Consider the following 15219-nt stretch of genomic DNA (forward strand, 5'->3'; position numbering starts at 1 on the left):
CTTGCCTCCAGAGCCTTTCCGTTTCTATGCTTCCTTTTTTACGTATTGTTCTCACTTCTTTTTACAGGGAATGCACTGGGGTGGGGAATGGAGTCGACAATTAGAACAGCAAGAGAAAAGCTGCAAGTCAACCCCCAAAAAAAGAAAAAAGAAAAAGAAGACGAAGAAGCAAGTTGGGATACGTACAAAAAGGGGAGAAGGAAAAAAAAAAAGTGTGTGTGTGGGGGGGACAATACCCATTGGGATGGTTCCTTTTATCCTAATTCTTGTGGCTTTTATCAGGAATCACTGTTACCATCCCCCGTGTCCACTTCCCCATTCGGTAACGGCTGCTGTTCTTCTTCGCTTTTTTTTTTTTTCCTTTCCTCTTTTTGTGTTTTTTCCCCCCTTCAACGTCTTCGCTCCTTCTTACTGAATTTACTCCCTGTGTTGTGTCTATGCTCTTCTATTTCGCATTCGCAGCCTATTCCACAGCTGTACTTCTTTCTTGCTTGCCTGTTTCTATTTCTTTTCTATAGGACAGCAAAAGGAAGTTACTTTTTCCCCCCTTTTCTTTTTTTTTTTTTTTTATGTGTGTTAATTAACGCCGTGATGAGGAGGTACGCAGACGCTCCCTTGCCTGTATGATGTGCATCTCACCGGGCGTTAGTTTGCCAGAAAACAATCCCTTCTTCAGGGGTTTCGCAGAGACATCTTCGGGCGCGCCAGGTTGAGAAGCAGAAGTAAAATGCTTCCGAAAAATCGAATTCACTACTCGCTTCCGCGGTGCTGTCACAGTGGGAGCCGCAGGCGTACCCACAGGTGGTGATACTTTCACAGCATGCATACTCCTGACCACTAATGGAGAATCTTTCGCCACAAGAACCTGTCGATTCCGTGCATCTTCCACAACACACGGGGAAGCCACAGGCTCCGCTGCGTAACGGCGACCAAACAAAAAGTAATCCTCTTCAAGACATAACGCTTCTTGTTGGGGATCAACGCGATTTATTGGGTCCACCGCAACACCAGATGTGCTAGATCCATGAAAACATCCTGGGGAAAGACTTACCATACAAGATGAAGTATTTTTATCACCATCTGTGTTTGACCGGATATGAATGGCAGACAACGACTCCCCGAATGGTGGCAACTCCGCTGGTATAGCCATGGCCGCAGCAGCCGTGGTCGTCTGTGGACCCTTTGAAACAAAAATGCGTGGCGGTGGCGATTGGGATGAATCCTTGCAAGTCACAGCGGTAAAGAATTCCTTATGGGGAACCATAATGGAAGAATCTTTGTTCGACCAGGTGGATGCTTCCTGATGAGTGTTCGAAATGACCTTTGTATCCCTCACAGATGGAATGATAGCACCCTCGTTACAAATGGAACTCGTTGTGCAAAATGGAGGTACAAGCGATTGCGCTTCATTTGAGGTGAGGCAAATGGTTCTGGGTATTTCCGGCATCGCAGCAGCCTTTAAAAGAGGAGGTGTATCCAGAAGCATCAATGGTGTAGAGAGCGGTCCAAAGACGCAAGTTGACTGCTTTTCTGGTTCCTGCTCTGCTGTTTCTTCTTGCGCCTGCGGAGAAGAATCGTCGCCCTTTTCCAACGCTGCAACGTCACTTGAATCCACTGTAGAAATGGCCTGCAATACTCGTCTATGCTTGTCTGTTGCCGGCGATGATGAAGATGAGAATAAGGAGGGTGATGAGCGCGGGGGCGAAGCCAAAGAAGACGATGGGGGTTTCAAAGCTCCTGAAGAATGCGCTCTTCTGAAGGTCAAGCGAGGCGGTCTCGCTCCCGCTTTGGATAAAAAACTCGCCGTGAGGCGTTGCACAAGAGCGGCCAAACACTTTGATAACTTCTCACAGCGTTTCTGAGCCTCCACGTCCTGAGGGGCGCCAGCAACGTCATCCACGGCCCAACGATTTACGCGAATTCTAGAAATCTTTTCACGGAGTTGTGCCAGCTGCATCTTGCAAGACAGAAGAGGACGTAGTGAAGAAAGAAACAAAAGCGTCGGCTTCTTCTCATCCTTATTGACATCAGTTTGGGAGTTCGGCTTAGTATCCGCTTCAAAAGAAGTTTCCAGCTCCTTCGCAAATGCACAGACGCTTTGGCCCACAGAAGTTGCTATTTCTATGGCCTCTTCTCGGATGGCATCCGATTGACGTATAACAAGTTCACTCGGGGAAGCCGTCCCAAAATCTGCATCAGCCGTATGCGTGGCTGGAGAAACATTGGAAGGGGGCACCGTTTCCACAATGGCAAGTGCGGCAGGAACAGCAAGGGATGAAGATTCTGGGTTGGAAAGGGCAGGAGGCGCCGTTGATGGTGACGGCGGCGGCGGCATTTCACTTGATGACTTCTGCACATCAGATTTCTTCGACTGGCAGTAAGAAGAAAATGATGTAGCAACTTTATGCACAAGGTGTATTTTTTTCAGTAGCTTTTGCAATTCCTTCGGCTGCAGCGAGATGAAAGCCTTGGCTTCATCCTTGTAATAGCCAGCCCCGGTGGAGCGAGAGCGACGGTGATGATGATGACTACGTGAGACAGAGCGCTTGGTATCTGTCTGGGGAGTTTCTTGTCCTTCTCCCTTGCTCCACATCTGCCGCACACGCTCACGCTGTGGATCTGGTCCTTCCGTTTGAAATATCTTTTCATGCCGAATCTTCGCCACAATTTCAGCCAATCGCCGCATGTTATCCTTCTGTCTATCCGCAGCGGAAATCAAAGACTCTACGCGCCGCTCAATGTATTTTTCAAGAATATCCTTCACAGCTTGCACAAACTCCGTTTTCCGCTCCTGCATCGTTTCCACGGCATCCAAGTATTCCTTTTTTTCAGGCCATTCCACAGTTTTTAGAACAATATTCAAGTTATGAATACGTTTAAGTTCTGTTTTAATTTCCCTCACAAGACCCATGACAATTACACGACGAAATGGTTTGGCAACTGAATGATCCTCGAACTTCTCCCCGGATTTTATTCGATGAGTCTTTGATTTCACAGCCGTCACACCAGGGGCGTATCCCTTCATCGACATGAGGACATCCCGTATCTGGCGACTAAGCGAGATGCATTTCTCAGTGTGTTGTAGTCGTTGTTCTCTTTCAGGAATGTTGTGCGGCATCGCTTCCATATTGTATCCCGTAAGGCTCTCGCACAAGAGGTTGCTTTTTTCCAGGAGCAACTCAATCTCCTCTGACGTCAAATATAAATTTGGTTCCATGTTCTCAAGTTCGTCAAGTATTGTCCTTTTCATTGCCTGAGAGCGGGATGCGTTTTTCTTGAGGATGAATTCTTCCTGCCGTCGCACGAATGCCTTAAACTCCGGCGTCAATTCCTCGGGGTCAGTCACCACTCCCAATTCATTAACATGTATCGATGCGCCGCTACCATCCCCATGAGAGCCTGTCGCATCATTCTTTTTCAACGGAAACGTAAACGCAAAGCCGTCATCCAAAGGAACCAACCCCTGCCAGAAATTGTCATTGTAAACATTGCCATCACTGTCATGCCTGGAAATATTCCTTGCGTCTCTACTTTTGGTGAATGCAAGTTGACCCACTCTCTTGGAATCAGGCGGACGTTTCTTCGCCTTTATTCCAGTGACGGTGCAACCACCGTACACAATAAAGGAAACATCATCGGCGCAATGACAGGCAGCCGAAAAAGCAAGTGGTGGTATTGCAGGTCGAACGGTTATTTTTTTCCAGAGATATTGTCCCGTACTCGTTGGTACTAGCTGAAGCTCATAAATACTACTAGTTGGCTTTGTCTCAGTTGTTATAGCACCTTCGAATCCACCAATGACAATCAAACTTGAACCCAGAATGCAAGAGGCATGTGCACCACGGGCAGGCGTACCGTGACACTCCAGCTGTTCCCAACGCTCATTTACCAAATCAAATGCCCACACATCAGCTAGTGGTTCGTTGTAGGCATCAAATCCCCCGTAAACGATCATCCAGTTCCCATAAATGGCGGCACTGTGAAGATAACGTGCCTTTGGTGACACTGCAGAGGAACGAATAAGCGAAATACTATTGTTCTCCGCATGGATCCCTATAAGCTGTGCTGAAACAAGTAATCGATTCGTCACACCCCCAAACAAATAAATCGTGTTAGAAGTTGCCACGGCTGTGTGGAGCGCCACAGGAATCTCAGGGGATGTCTGGACGACCCGCCAACGAAGAGTCTTCAAGTTCATCTCAAATAATACCGGCATAAACCCAATCAGGGGTTCCTCTTCTGCCCGCATTGCAAGCGACCAGAGCGTCGGTTTCTCGGATTCTTTAAATTCCATTCGCACAGATGGTGGTCGCTTTGTCTTGGTTTTATCTTGGCATGGAAAAAGGATGCGGCTTCGTAGTTTGGAGAATTCATCCGAATATCTTTCTCCTTGAACCGGCTGTCCACCAGGACTCATACCCCCAATCACCACGAGACGCTGAAGACGCTCCACAACCACCGCCGCATGGCCATAATTACCAGGGAAAAAAAAATGTTTACCCTCAACTCGTCGCCAATGGCCCGTTAAGACAGAAAATTCGTAAAGCTCCTTCTCGACTTTTTTACCAAAGTTGGTAATTCCTCCGTACACGAGAATTCGTTGTCCTTGGTCGGACGGGCCGAGGTAAGACGAAGTGGCATGCAACATAAGTGGGGGTAAACGGAACCTTCTAGAAGTTGCACCTGGAATTATGGATGTAGATTGGAGCCAATTATGATTTCTTTCCGGGTCAATAGGGGGCGCAAAGGAGGCCCAAATATCTCGACGAGAATGCAACACTTTTTCAGAAACGTTGCTGCCGCTGATTGTCCCGTGCTGCGTTGCCATTCCCTTGTTACGCTCCGGATCGTGAAAACTCAGCTTTTGCGTTTTGGCCTTCTCCTCGCCTCCATGAAGGTCAAAAGCAGCACCGTCTCCAGTCAACCTGCGGCGTCCCGGTGGGACGTTTGTTCTGTCGCTGGTCCTGCTATCACTTGCACTCGCCTCGCTGTCTGTTTCCTCCGTTCCTTCTTCCGAGGAGGAGAAGGTGTCGCTGCTGTATTCCTCTAGCCGAACCCGAACACCATCGCCCAGGTCGATGGTGTGGCCCTGTTTGCTGAGCAACTCGTTCACATCGATTGGACGACAGACAATGGGACGCCCGTCTTTTCTCACAACCTCGAGCTCAATCTTCCCGTCGCCGTTCTGCTGCAACTCCATGTGTTTGTGTGTGTGTGTGTGTGTGTGTGCCTTGCTAGCTTCATGATTGTACAACAACATACACAAAAAAAAAAGGCGAACAAAAAGAACAGAGCAGAAAAACAAAATTTGTCAACAAAAAAACAAAAAAAGATACACCCGAAGGGATCACAATATTCGGACCCAACCAGGCAAGAAGAGAGAAACATATGGCACCTCAAAATCTCCCTTTTTATTTGTTTCTTGGTTTTCCACTTTTTTTTTCTTTTTGCTTTCTTTTCTTGTCTCCCCACCCGTGACTGCTGGCATCGTGATGAGAAACTGATTCGACCAACAACTATGGGTGAGCAGAAGACAAATTTAATTCGTCGTTGTTTTTTAGACGTTGCAAGATGTGACAAATCTCACCGTCAGACAACTCCGCAGGGTCCGTGAAAAAGTCACTAACAACAAGCAGCCACTCCGGTTCAACCACTGAAGCAAAACGAATAAACGTTCCCTCTTTTCCATGTACCTCGAGGCGGTCGTACACAATCCATGGAGGACGCTTCTTTTTTGACAACACCGACTGATTGTGTAATACTACCCATTGAGAATCCTTCACGGTCTTGTAATGCTCTGCAGAGGGCGGCTTGTAGGCGACCTGTGTAAAGAATCCCTCAAGCACCGTCTTCCGCAGCGCCACGGAGTCAAACAATCTCGTCTTATCATCATACGTAGAGACAACAGGAATACTTTTCTTCCCCATTAGTTTTGTTAGCTGCGCATACACACGAGTAGCCTGTAACAGGGCATGATAGCGCAGAAAATGGTCAAAACAGTACTGTGGCGATTGATTGTTGCGCCAAAATGCATGAAACACATTAAAGAGTGTCAGGTGATCACCATCTGGATGCTGAAACGTGGTGTGTTGTTGATCTGCCTCATTTCCACGCCCTGAGGGACGCACGTAGACGTTACCAGCCTCCAACATGGCAGCAATAACTGCCGCGTCTGCGCCACAACGGTGTTCCGCAGAGCGTATTAGCATACGAGCAAGACAGGCATCCACTGGGAACTCTGCCATTAATCTCCCAAACTCTGTCAGATGTAAATCCTCATCGACAGCACCAAAAAAACTCAGCTGGTAATATGCATCCATGATGCTTTGCTGGGAGGGTGGATCAATAAATGAAAATTGATATGGATTCTCCACCTCGAGCTTAAGTAACAACAACACGGTATTGACTAAACTCGACCGCAGTACTTCAGGATGCGTCTGATCCGGAAAAGTAGCAAAGTCCTGCGGACTAAACAAACGGAAGCATTTGCCTGGCCGAGTTCGGCCGGCACGCCCCTTACGTTGTTCTGCTGAGGCTTTGCTAATGAGCGCAGGAAGTAAATAATCCACACGAACCTCTGAGTTATATAAACTCTGCTTATGATACCCACAATCAACCACATAAACAATACCGTCAATGGTGAGTGAGGTCTCCGCGATGTTCGTAGCAAATATCACTTTTCTTGTATGAGGACCAGGAGGGGCAAACACACGCTTCTGTTCTTCCATACTCAGTGAACCATACAGGGGCAATACCTGCACCCACATTGGTCCCTGACGAATATCATGTGTCGCCTCTGAATCTCGGACCAGCAATGCGTCAAGTTTCATTTTTGTCCACGTCACCGCCTTTTCAATTTCGGCCTCGCCTGTGAGAAAACACAAGACGTCCCCAGGTGGCTCATTCATGTGGATATCATACACGCGCTGAACAGAGGTCTCCACATAATCCTTCACGGGTTGTGTAGTATATTTGACTTGGACCTCATACTTGCGACCTGTCACTTGTAACAACGGTGCCTGAGAAAAATATGCCTGAAATTTTTGCATTTCAAGAGTTGCAGACATCACAATCAATCGAAACTCAGAACGGCGTTCCATAAGAAGGCGTAAAGTGCCAAGAAGAACGTCGGTATCTATTGTGCGTTCATGTGCTTCGTCTACAATAACAACACTAAAGCGTGACAAATTATGATCCGAAAAGGCCTCCCGTAAAAGTATACCATCTGTCATGTAAAGCACCCTCGTTTTTTCACCCATCATGGACTGGAACCGAACATGATAGCCAACTTCCTCCCCAAGCTTAACGTCCATCTCCGTGGCGACACGTGCTGCCACGGATGTGGCGGCAATTCTTCGAGGTTGGGTACAGGCAATAATACCTGCATAACCCATTTCCGCAATAAACTGTGGGACTTGAGTGGTCTTGCCGCTCCCCGTTTCTCCCACAAGCAGAACAACTTGATGATCACGCACATACCGTTTGAGCAATTCGGCCTTTTCATACACAGGAAGCGTGGCTCGAAGGGCACGAATCTCGTAGTATTGTTTTGAAAACGGCTTATTTGTGAACGGATTTATCTCGCTTTCCACTGAGACAGTATTCGCATTATTTACGCCCTCCAGCCGTGCCATGCGTAAACACTTCTCCTCACCGCTGTTTACATATTCCTCCCTTGTTCTCCGCATCGACACGCATATATATATATATATATATTATTTCCAGAGGCCTCGGTTTGCTCTTGAAGAAACAGGAACGTCGGAAGAAGCCCACCACATTACACACAACAGATAGTTCACAATAGCTGTGGACATGTATACGTCAGGAGGCCAGGCCCAAACAAACAAACAAAAAAATATATAAGAAATAAATAAAGAAAACACAACAAATAAAAAATGTTGTTCCTTTACATGCGATACAATACACAAGCAAGGAGGGAAGAATACAAGAGAATAAAGAAATGCAAAAGAAAATAGATTTAAGGAAATGGGAATGTTGGCATCAAATAACATCCATTTGCTAAAGAATTAAAAATGCGGTGTCGCGCCATAAGTCAATGGAGTACATGTGAATGCACTCAGATAGACGACAGGTGCCGGCGACAAGCACAGTGTTATTTCTGCCTTTTTTCTGTGCCTGTGCCTGTGCTTTTGTGTATGTGGGTTGCTCTATTTGTTTCTCATGTTATTTTCTTCCTCCCTCTCTTGACTTTGTTACCAAGACATCTCCCCCCCCCCCCCAAATCCAGTCCCTCATAGCTCACTAAAAACAACAACAACAAGACAATAAAAAAAAAAAAAGGGACGCACTAAAAGAATCTGGGGGGTTGAGTGGAGGGATCGAAGGAGGAAAGAACGGCAAACAAACAGGTAACATACAGGGATAATGAAAAATTAAGGCGGACACGAGTATACATATATATACTCGAGATATGCACTAGCACAATCCTACTAAGAAGAATTATTGGATGCCATGTTCTGCATCATCTGCATCATCATTGACATTTGATCTGGTGTTAACTGTTGTGTGGGTGCTTGTTCTAGCTGGAGCAATTGTGGCTGCTGCTGCTGCTGCGACTGCAACATCATGTTTTGCATCATCTGCATCATCATTGACATTTGATCCGCCGGCATTTGAGAAGGAAAACTTTGTTGTGTCTGTTGCGTGGGGAAATTAAGTCCCGTGTTCAATGAAGCAGCATTTGGCATTGTTTGAACGCGGTGTCCCGGTGCCTGCTGCTGTCCCAGACCCCCTTGTATCCCACGCTGGCCGGCCAACTGGTTCGACATTTGCTTGATGTAATTGCGTTGCATCATAATGGCATGCTTGCGATCGCGCGGATCCACCACCTCCGTGTGTTTAATTGGGTTGAGAAGCGCGGGAAGATCCTCCTCAATCGTCCGCTTTAACAGTTGTGGCCACCCCTTCTTTCGTAGGTGATCCATACCGTAGAAGTCGTCGGTTTGAACCCTTGACAAGAAATCCGCCATCTCTTCACGCGTAGGGAAGTCCGTGAGGCCAAGACGGAACGTATTCGCAAGATCCTCTGAAATTTGCGGCAGCTGCGCAAAGAACTCCGCACGGGCCTTTTCCTTTCCAAAAAGCCAAGGCATTCGTGACTTGAAACTGGCACACACAAGTGCAAAGATCAGAACATGTTTAGCTCGCAGCATCACTGAACTCACCCGCTGATCCAGGGATTGTAGCGGTACTAATTCCGTAAGATCATAGAGAAGATCGGACTTTTCATCCGTGAAAAGACTGTGATCGGTGTCTTTTTGATATGGTTGGTCCCAAAAACTTGAGATGTAAACACGTGGTGGTTCCGTCGTACTGATAAGACCCGAAAGATTCCAAAAAAGAGCACCGTACACACGCAATAGTTCTTGTGGCCCAACGGAATCGGCTTTATTTAAGACAATGCGAATTTTACTTTCATGACCCCGCAGGGCATGCTTAAACACCATGCGAAGCTCCGTCCCGGCGTCTAACTTCGTCGGGTCAAAGAGAAAAAACACAAGATCACTTTTTTCTACAAACCATCGGCACACTTTAACATAGTCATACCGCCGTGAATGGATATCGCCCGCCGCCTCGAGAACGCCAGGGGAATCGATAAGTGACACGGACTGCAAAAGGGGGTGCGGCACAATTAACCCTTGAAAGACTTCCGCAAATGTTTCGCCAAATTGACTGAGCCCACGAAAAGGTTGGGAACTATCCGCCATAAGTACACGTCCAGGGATCTGCTGAAACTCATCACCATGCATGATAACAGTAAACTTGTCGGTGAGTGGCTGGGGTCCCGTCAAGAGATAGTTGGTTTGTAACAAATAGTTGATAAAGGTGGACTTGCCTGATGAAAAGGGTCCCAGGAAAGTTACAAACGGCCTCTTTTGTACAATTGACTCGGCAAACCACGAGGGTCGAAACACGTCGTACTGAAACTTCGTCTCAACAGGACGAACACGCTCAAAATAAATTCGTCGCAGCTCCGAGAGCACAGCATCAATATGTTTGTCCCATGATTCATCCGCTGAGCGCGGCGTTAGGTTCACTTGCGGGCTCGCAATTTGTTTCGATGACATCCGCCAACTATTTTATGCCCCCTTCCTTTTGCTATTCCTATTTTAATATGATTCCCTGTGTTTTTTTGTGCCCTTCAGTCGCTTTTTTCTTCTTGCTTTCCCCACCGTGTCCCTTCCGTTGTCGCCTCACTCGTCAAGATTAAAATATTCACACTGTATGTGTATGAACCCACCAAGAGATCTCCTCCTCACACGCACTGTGGGAATAAGAGAAAACAAAAAAAAAAAAGAAAAAGAAGAAAAAAAAAAGCTCGAGAAGGAAGCCAAAAACGTAACCTCGGAGCCATCATCATGTGACCGTAATGACCACCATGTCCCCTCCGGGTCATCGTTTGAAGCCAAAACGGGAGGGGTTCCGATGCCACGTGCAGGTTGCTTTACAGTTCGAGAGGTAAAGAAGCCAAAGGAGGAGACGGAGAGAGAGAACGGAGAAGTCAATGAACCACAACAGCATTACCAAACGTGTACACGAGCAACTTCTTAAAAGACATTGGCTGCTGCAGGCGAGAACTTCTTTTATGTGATACCGCCAACTCGCTTGAAAAACTTCCACCGCTTGAAAGGGATGCAGTAGACATGCTACGTCTCCGCCGTCCCGTCCGTCGACCCCGGTCCGTTGAGTTATCAGCAGCAACAGTAGCAAAGAAAAGGAATTGATTACAGGGGCGCTATCCCGCAATGACAAGCCTTCCTCCTCTTCTGTTTGAGAAACAGAAAACGGAAAAAATGCACGAATAGCAATATGTGTATTAAACTTCACTTGTGGTTTCCCAACTGAGGCGGGAGATTTAACAACATAACCATCCTCCCATCGCTGCGGCCGCGGTAACGTGTGTGTATCAGGTGCCTCTGGCATCCCCCACGTTGTGGAGAGTTTTACACCCGCTGCTTCATGCGCAAGGCGCGCCACACCACGCTGCAGCTGACGCAGAACCGCCATGGAGACATCCTGTGCCTGCTCGATGGAGCTCCGATAGGATGTCCCCTGCCAATAACTAGAAGATTTCATTACGGCCACGGAGAACATGTCCGCGTTCCATGAGAATGCCAACTGAAGTGCATCCTCCACGACAAGTGGCCATCCTGAAGGATGCCCCTCCTGTTTGGGCGGCGTCCAAAGAAAAATAATATTGGCTCCCCAAAATCGTGTGGAAAGCATCATTTTCAGGTGACAGTGACGTTTTAACGGAAAAAAATGCGGGGATCCGCCGGAGTAAAACGAGTTCTTCAGAAAAAGTTCAGCAGCTGGAGTCGACAGAAGCGATTCCGCCTCCGCCTGCGAACCAATAAGCAACAGCACAGCGTGAGTCTGCTGTGATAAACGAAGAAGATGTTCCGCCACAGCAGGCGCCGTTTCCCGTTCTGCGGAATACAAGGAAGTGAGACAAGCCTGCAAAGATGTTGTCGGTGAAACGTCCACAACAACCGGCCGTAGTGACACATCCTTCGAGTGAGCCCCAACCTTCTCGTGGCAGAGAGGATTGGGCAGTTCCACTGCCCGCACAGGAACTGGTGCTGCGACAAAGTGTGCCATGTCTGTGATACGAGTTAATTGATCAGTATCTGCACGCAATTTCTCTCTTCCAACTTCCCTCGCAAGGGCAGTCAAGGCATCGGGCGCAGAAGTTTTCAAAAAGGCAAGTAGACTTTGCCGCACCTCCAACTCGACAGATATTTCCCTTTCGCGACACTCCCGCTGCAGTTCCTCCAGTTCCCTCTGGTGTTTCAAAACAAAATTCCGCGTTAACTCCGAACCCACCACCATGTCTCTGGTATCTCGGTTTTCTGCTTCCACCAGGTCCGCAAGCTGCCGTTCGTGAAGGGCACGCATCGCCATCATTCTGTTTTCGTTCTCTGCCACACAGTCACGGAACTGGCCATTGAACTGAACGAACAGGTGCGCTGTCGTGCTGATCAGTTCTCGATTTGGACTAATAAGAGAAAGAAAGAAAAGCGGCTGATCGTCCGTATCCGTTCCGACCAAACGGTAGGAACGAAGGAGTGTGTACTTCCCATCACATCGACTACATGGAGGCCCTTCTCTCTTATTGCTGTGAGGAACCATAAAAGTTCTCCATGCGTGGCGAAGGTCCACACATTTCTCATCCTCCTCGTCCATCAGTCGCCGGTCTAATCCTCCGACCTCCCCTTTCCTCCGTCTCTTTTTACCCTCCACACACTTCTCTTTTTGTGTGGGTTTTCTCGCCCACTTTTTACAACCTCCGTTTGGCTCGGTTCGCGCGTGCGGGTGTAATCACACGTGGACTTCAAAAAATTAAATAAATAAATAATAAAAATAAATAAAATAAAAATTAATTAAGAGAGAAAAAAGGACGCATTGCATAACGCCTTGCATTACGGCTCTGCCATCACAAAAGACGAGTATCATAATTTTAGCAAATTAAAAAAAAAAAAAAAAACAGACTTCCCGGTTTATCGCTCCTTTTTTCCCTTCTATTTGATTTGACACATACTTCCCATGCCTTTGCCCATTTGAAACGCCACACTTCAACATTATTCAAGCGGACGTACATTCCCCCCAACCAAACCGAATGTCTGGGCCTCAACGAGGAAAAAAGTACATTTATGTGTGCATGTAATACCCCACCTTTCCCCTTCACAGAATTGTGTCACCTCCTTTTCCGTGCTTCTCCTGCAGCTCCTTCAGCCACGCAGTGCCTTGAGCAACTCCCGCCTCGTCCGAGTGCCGACGACACCAACCAACATACTTCTCGCCCGTCGATATCGCCTGCGAGATGTCATTAACTCCCTCAAAGCACCTTAACACGCCAGAAAGAGTTTTCTTCACAAGGTCGTAGTCATTTTCATCAATGTGAGCATTCAACGCCTCAATGAGAAGATCAAGTGCCTTACCGTACAATTCTTTCCCATCGCCACCTGTCGCGGCTTCCTTTTCGGCACGCTTCTGATAACAAAAACCAATACCCGTGACTACAGACCGGCGCATGTTCACAGCAGCCACAGCTTGCATCGGCATCGCTGCCTTTGAATCCACATCAATCCAACGTAATATTTCCGTAAACGCATTGGTTGCCTCCTCTGTCTTTCCACTTTCAAGGAGAACATACGCCATCAATTGATTCACCTCCGCCAACAACGCAGCGTCTCTCACGGCTGACGGGGTTTCTAAAAGCATATTTTTCGCCTTTTGGGCGCTCTTCAATGCGGCCTCAAACTGCTGCAGGTTATAATGCGCCTGAGACGCCTCCAACAAAAGGAGTGTCTCACATTGTATTGGTGCATTCACGGCGCCCATTTCTGAAAGCATAGCCAGTCCTTTTTCCACAGCCGCTAGAATACTCTCGTTTTGTTTCTCGGCCCGTGACCTCTCTATCATCTGCGAGAGTTCGTTCCAGCGCTGCAGCGCCTCCATGTCCTTTTTTACAACTTCTTCATTTAGCGTGAAGCTGTCAACATTCACCGGTGACAGGGGCTTCGCGCTTGCCGAGCCGCTGCTCACGCAACGCATACATGACAACACTGCCGCAGAAAAAAGAAGATGACGCCTTGGATGAACCACACGCCGGAAGTACATCGTGTTTTCTTTTGTTTCCCCTGTCCTTTTGCTGTTTGGTTGTTACTTTCTCCAGAGGACCCGCCCTTCCCAATTAACAGACGCTCCGGCAAAAAAAAAAAAAAAAAAAAAAGAAACAAAATTATAAAAAAAAAAAAAAAGAATATAACGACGTTGACAACAAATATGACAGTGAAGTCACACAAAGAAAGAAGGAATCAAATAAATAAAAGGTGGGGGAAAATATAACCCTCAATTGGGCTTCTTTCATACGCGTCCTCCTTCGTGGGATTCAAAAATAAAAAAAAAGAGGAAAAAAAAAAATGGCGATAAAAGAGCGAAAAAACAAACAAACAACAACAACGATGGGAAGGACTTCACAAACACACGCAAGAAAACAGAAAAAAAAAAAAAAAAAAAAGGAAAGGAGAAAGTCAAACCCAAATTGTTGCGATACATTGGCTCAAACTGAAGGCCTTACACATTCTAGACTCTCCTTCACACACGCATGTAGATGTATTCTTTATTGTTCCCTAAAGAGGCATTCTTTTTCACTGTGAGGGCGTGGGGTTTTTGGTCACTCCTCGCTTCCCTCTTTCTGCTCCATGCCAAATGTGTCCGCGACAACTTCCTGCAACTCATCCACACTGCCCACCTCCGACCGTCGCAAAAAAATAATTCCATGCTGTTCTGCCTGCAACACAAAGGAGGATTTGGAGGAGGCATATGCCATCCTCTCTCGCGGTTTGGATGCTGAGGGGGAAACGTACACCATTATTATATTTGCAGTTTCGTTTGATGGAAAACGGAGCAGAACGAAACGTGGGTGGTCTTCCGGGAGGAGAACTTTCACAGTCTCCACAAACTCTGACAATGACGATAATAAATCCTCTGAAGCCTCAAGCACTTTATCCACTATAATTTTGTCCGTGTCAACCGCAAAGGATAGTGCATTCAAATCACCCCGGCTGAGCCCCTTCAGTAGATTCACCCCTTCTTCCGTGATTGGCATTGTGACACCCGGCATTGCCATTTGCATTGGTGCAATTTCCATTTTTTCAATAGCGGCGTAAAGCTTTTCCTTTTCCGTCATAAGTTCTGTACGACTAGCAGAATTTTCCTTTGCAAAAAGCGATGATGTAATTTCCTCCACACGCATCGCGTGTTCCTTTAGAATATAGTTTAATCCGGAGACATCTGCCAAATGCCCAGCACCTGACGCATACAACATCCTGACCCTTGGCTTCAGACTATCCAAACAGAACGACACAAGAGCAAATTCTCCCTCACTGATTTTTACAATAATAAAAGCGGCCTCCAGCTTCTCCGTCGTAATGTTCTCTCTAACCTTGGCAAGGTCATTGTCCATGTTTGCGCTGGACTCAAGCATCTTTCCATGAAGCCGCATGACCTCGTCCTCCACCGTGACCAAAAGAGCGCGAAACGGCGCATTCGCCTCCCGAAAGGTTGCAAAAGCCTCCTGTAGAGTGGAATCCAGACGAAAATGCACAGTGAGCATGCTGAATTTCCTTCTTCCTTGTCTGCTCTTGTCCTTTCTTGTTGTTGCTTCCTCCAACTCTCTCGCCCAGTCTCTTC

At 47.2% G+C, this 15219-nt stretch overlaps 6 protein-coding genes across 6 annotated transcripts, besides 18 other annotated features; all 6 read right to left on the reverse strand.

Annotated features, from left to right (window-relative positions):
- Positions 1 to 4568: part of a sequence feature (heterozygous, non-Esmeraldo-like haplotype) that runs on past the window's edge.
- Positions 336 to 382: a sequence feature (T-rich).
- Tc00.1047053506559.250 (hypothetical protein, conserved) lies at positions 581 to 5260 on the reverse strand (the record flags this gene model as incomplete). Its single annotated transcript, XM_816683.1, has 1 exon — positions 581 to 5260. One exon carries the CDS (start codon positions 5258 to 5260, stop codon positions 581 to 583), a length of 4680 nt encoding a protein of 1559 aa, XP_821776.1.
- Positions 4569 to 5067: a sequence feature (haploid, non-Esmeraldo-like haplotype).
- Positions 5068 to 6676: a sequence feature (haploid, Esmeraldo-like haplotype).
- Positions 5200 to 5229: a microsatellite.
- Positions 5409 to 5462: a sequence feature (T-rich).
- Tc00.1047053506559.260 (ATP-dependent RNA helicase, putative) lies at positions 5517 to 7688 on the reverse strand (the record flags this gene model as incomplete). Its single annotated transcript, XM_816684.1, has 1 exon — positions 5517 to 7688. The coding sequence occupies one exon, from the start codon at positions 7686 to 7688 to the stop codon at positions 5517 to 5519; it is 2172 nt and encodes a 723-aa protein (XP_821777.1).
- Positions 6677 to 6841: a sequence feature (areas merged during assembly that could not be assigned to a particular haplotype. This can correspond to areas where the two haplotypes were merged or to regions with more than two copies in the genome that were merged during assembly.).
- Positions 6842 to 10852: a sequence feature (areas merged during assembly that could not be assigned to a particular haplotype. This can correspond to areas where the two haplotypes were merged or to regions with more than two copies in the genome that were merged during assembly.).
- Positions 7697 to 7716: a microsatellite.
- Positions 7837 to 7896: a microsatellite.
- Tc00.1047053506559.270 (sarcoplasmic reticulum glycoprotein, putative) lies at positions 8451 to 10088 on the reverse strand (the record flags this gene model as incomplete). Its single annotated transcript, XM_816686.1, has 1 exon — positions 8451 to 10088. One exon carries the CDS (start codon positions 10086 to 10088, stop codon positions 8451 to 8453), a length of 1638 nt encoding a protein of 545 aa, XP_821779.1.
- Positions 10296 to 10337: a microsatellite.
- On the reverse strand, positions 10414 to 12207 carry Tc00.1047053506559.280 (hypothetical protein, conserved; the record flags this gene model as incomplete). The annotated part of the gene is made up of 1 exon (XM_816688.1): positions 10414 to 12207. The coding sequence occupies one exon, from the start codon at positions 12205 to 12207 to the stop codon at positions 10414 to 10416; it is 1794 nt and encodes a 597-aa protein (XP_821781.1).
- Positions 10853 to 10866: a sequence feature (areas merged during assembly that could not be assigned to a particular haplotype. This can correspond to areas where the two haplotypes were merged or to regions with more than two copies in the genome that were merged during assembly.).
- Positions 10867 to 15219: part of a sequence feature (areas merged during assembly that could not be assigned to a particular haplotype. This can correspond to areas where the two haplotypes were merged or to regions with more than two copies in the genome that were merged during assembly.) that runs on past the window's edge.
- Positions 12358 to 12408: a microsatellite.
- Positions 12487 to 12508: a sequence feature (AT_rich).
- On the reverse strand, positions 12706 to 13644 carry Tc00.1047053506559.290 (hypothetical protein, conserved; the record flags this gene model as incomplete). The annotated part of the gene is made up of 1 exon (XM_816690.1): positions 12706 to 13644. One exon carries the CDS (start codon positions 13642 to 13644, stop codon positions 12706 to 12708), a length of 939 nt encoding a protein of 312 aa, XP_821783.1.
- Positions 13735 to 13787: a microsatellite.
- Positions 13918 to 13986: a sequence feature (A-rich).
- Positions 14015 to 14049: a microsatellite.
- On the reverse strand, positions 14201 to 15142 carry Tc00.1047053506559.300 (G-actin binding protein, putative; the record flags this gene model as incomplete). Its single annotated transcript, XM_816692.1, has 1 exon — positions 14201 to 15142. The coding sequence occupies one exon, from the start codon at positions 15140 to 15142 to the stop codon at positions 14201 to 14203; it is 942 nt and encodes a 313-aa protein (XP_821785.1).

The sequence above is a fragment of the Trypanosoma cruzi genome, genomic scaffold (genome assembly GCF_000209065.1).
Source record: "Trypanosoma cruzi strain CL Brener 1047053516623 genomic scaffold, whole genome shotgun sequence".
NCBI classification, from domain to species: Eukaryota; Euglenozoa; class Kinetoplastea; order Trypanosomatida; family Trypanosomatidae; genus Trypanosoma; species Trypanosoma cruzi.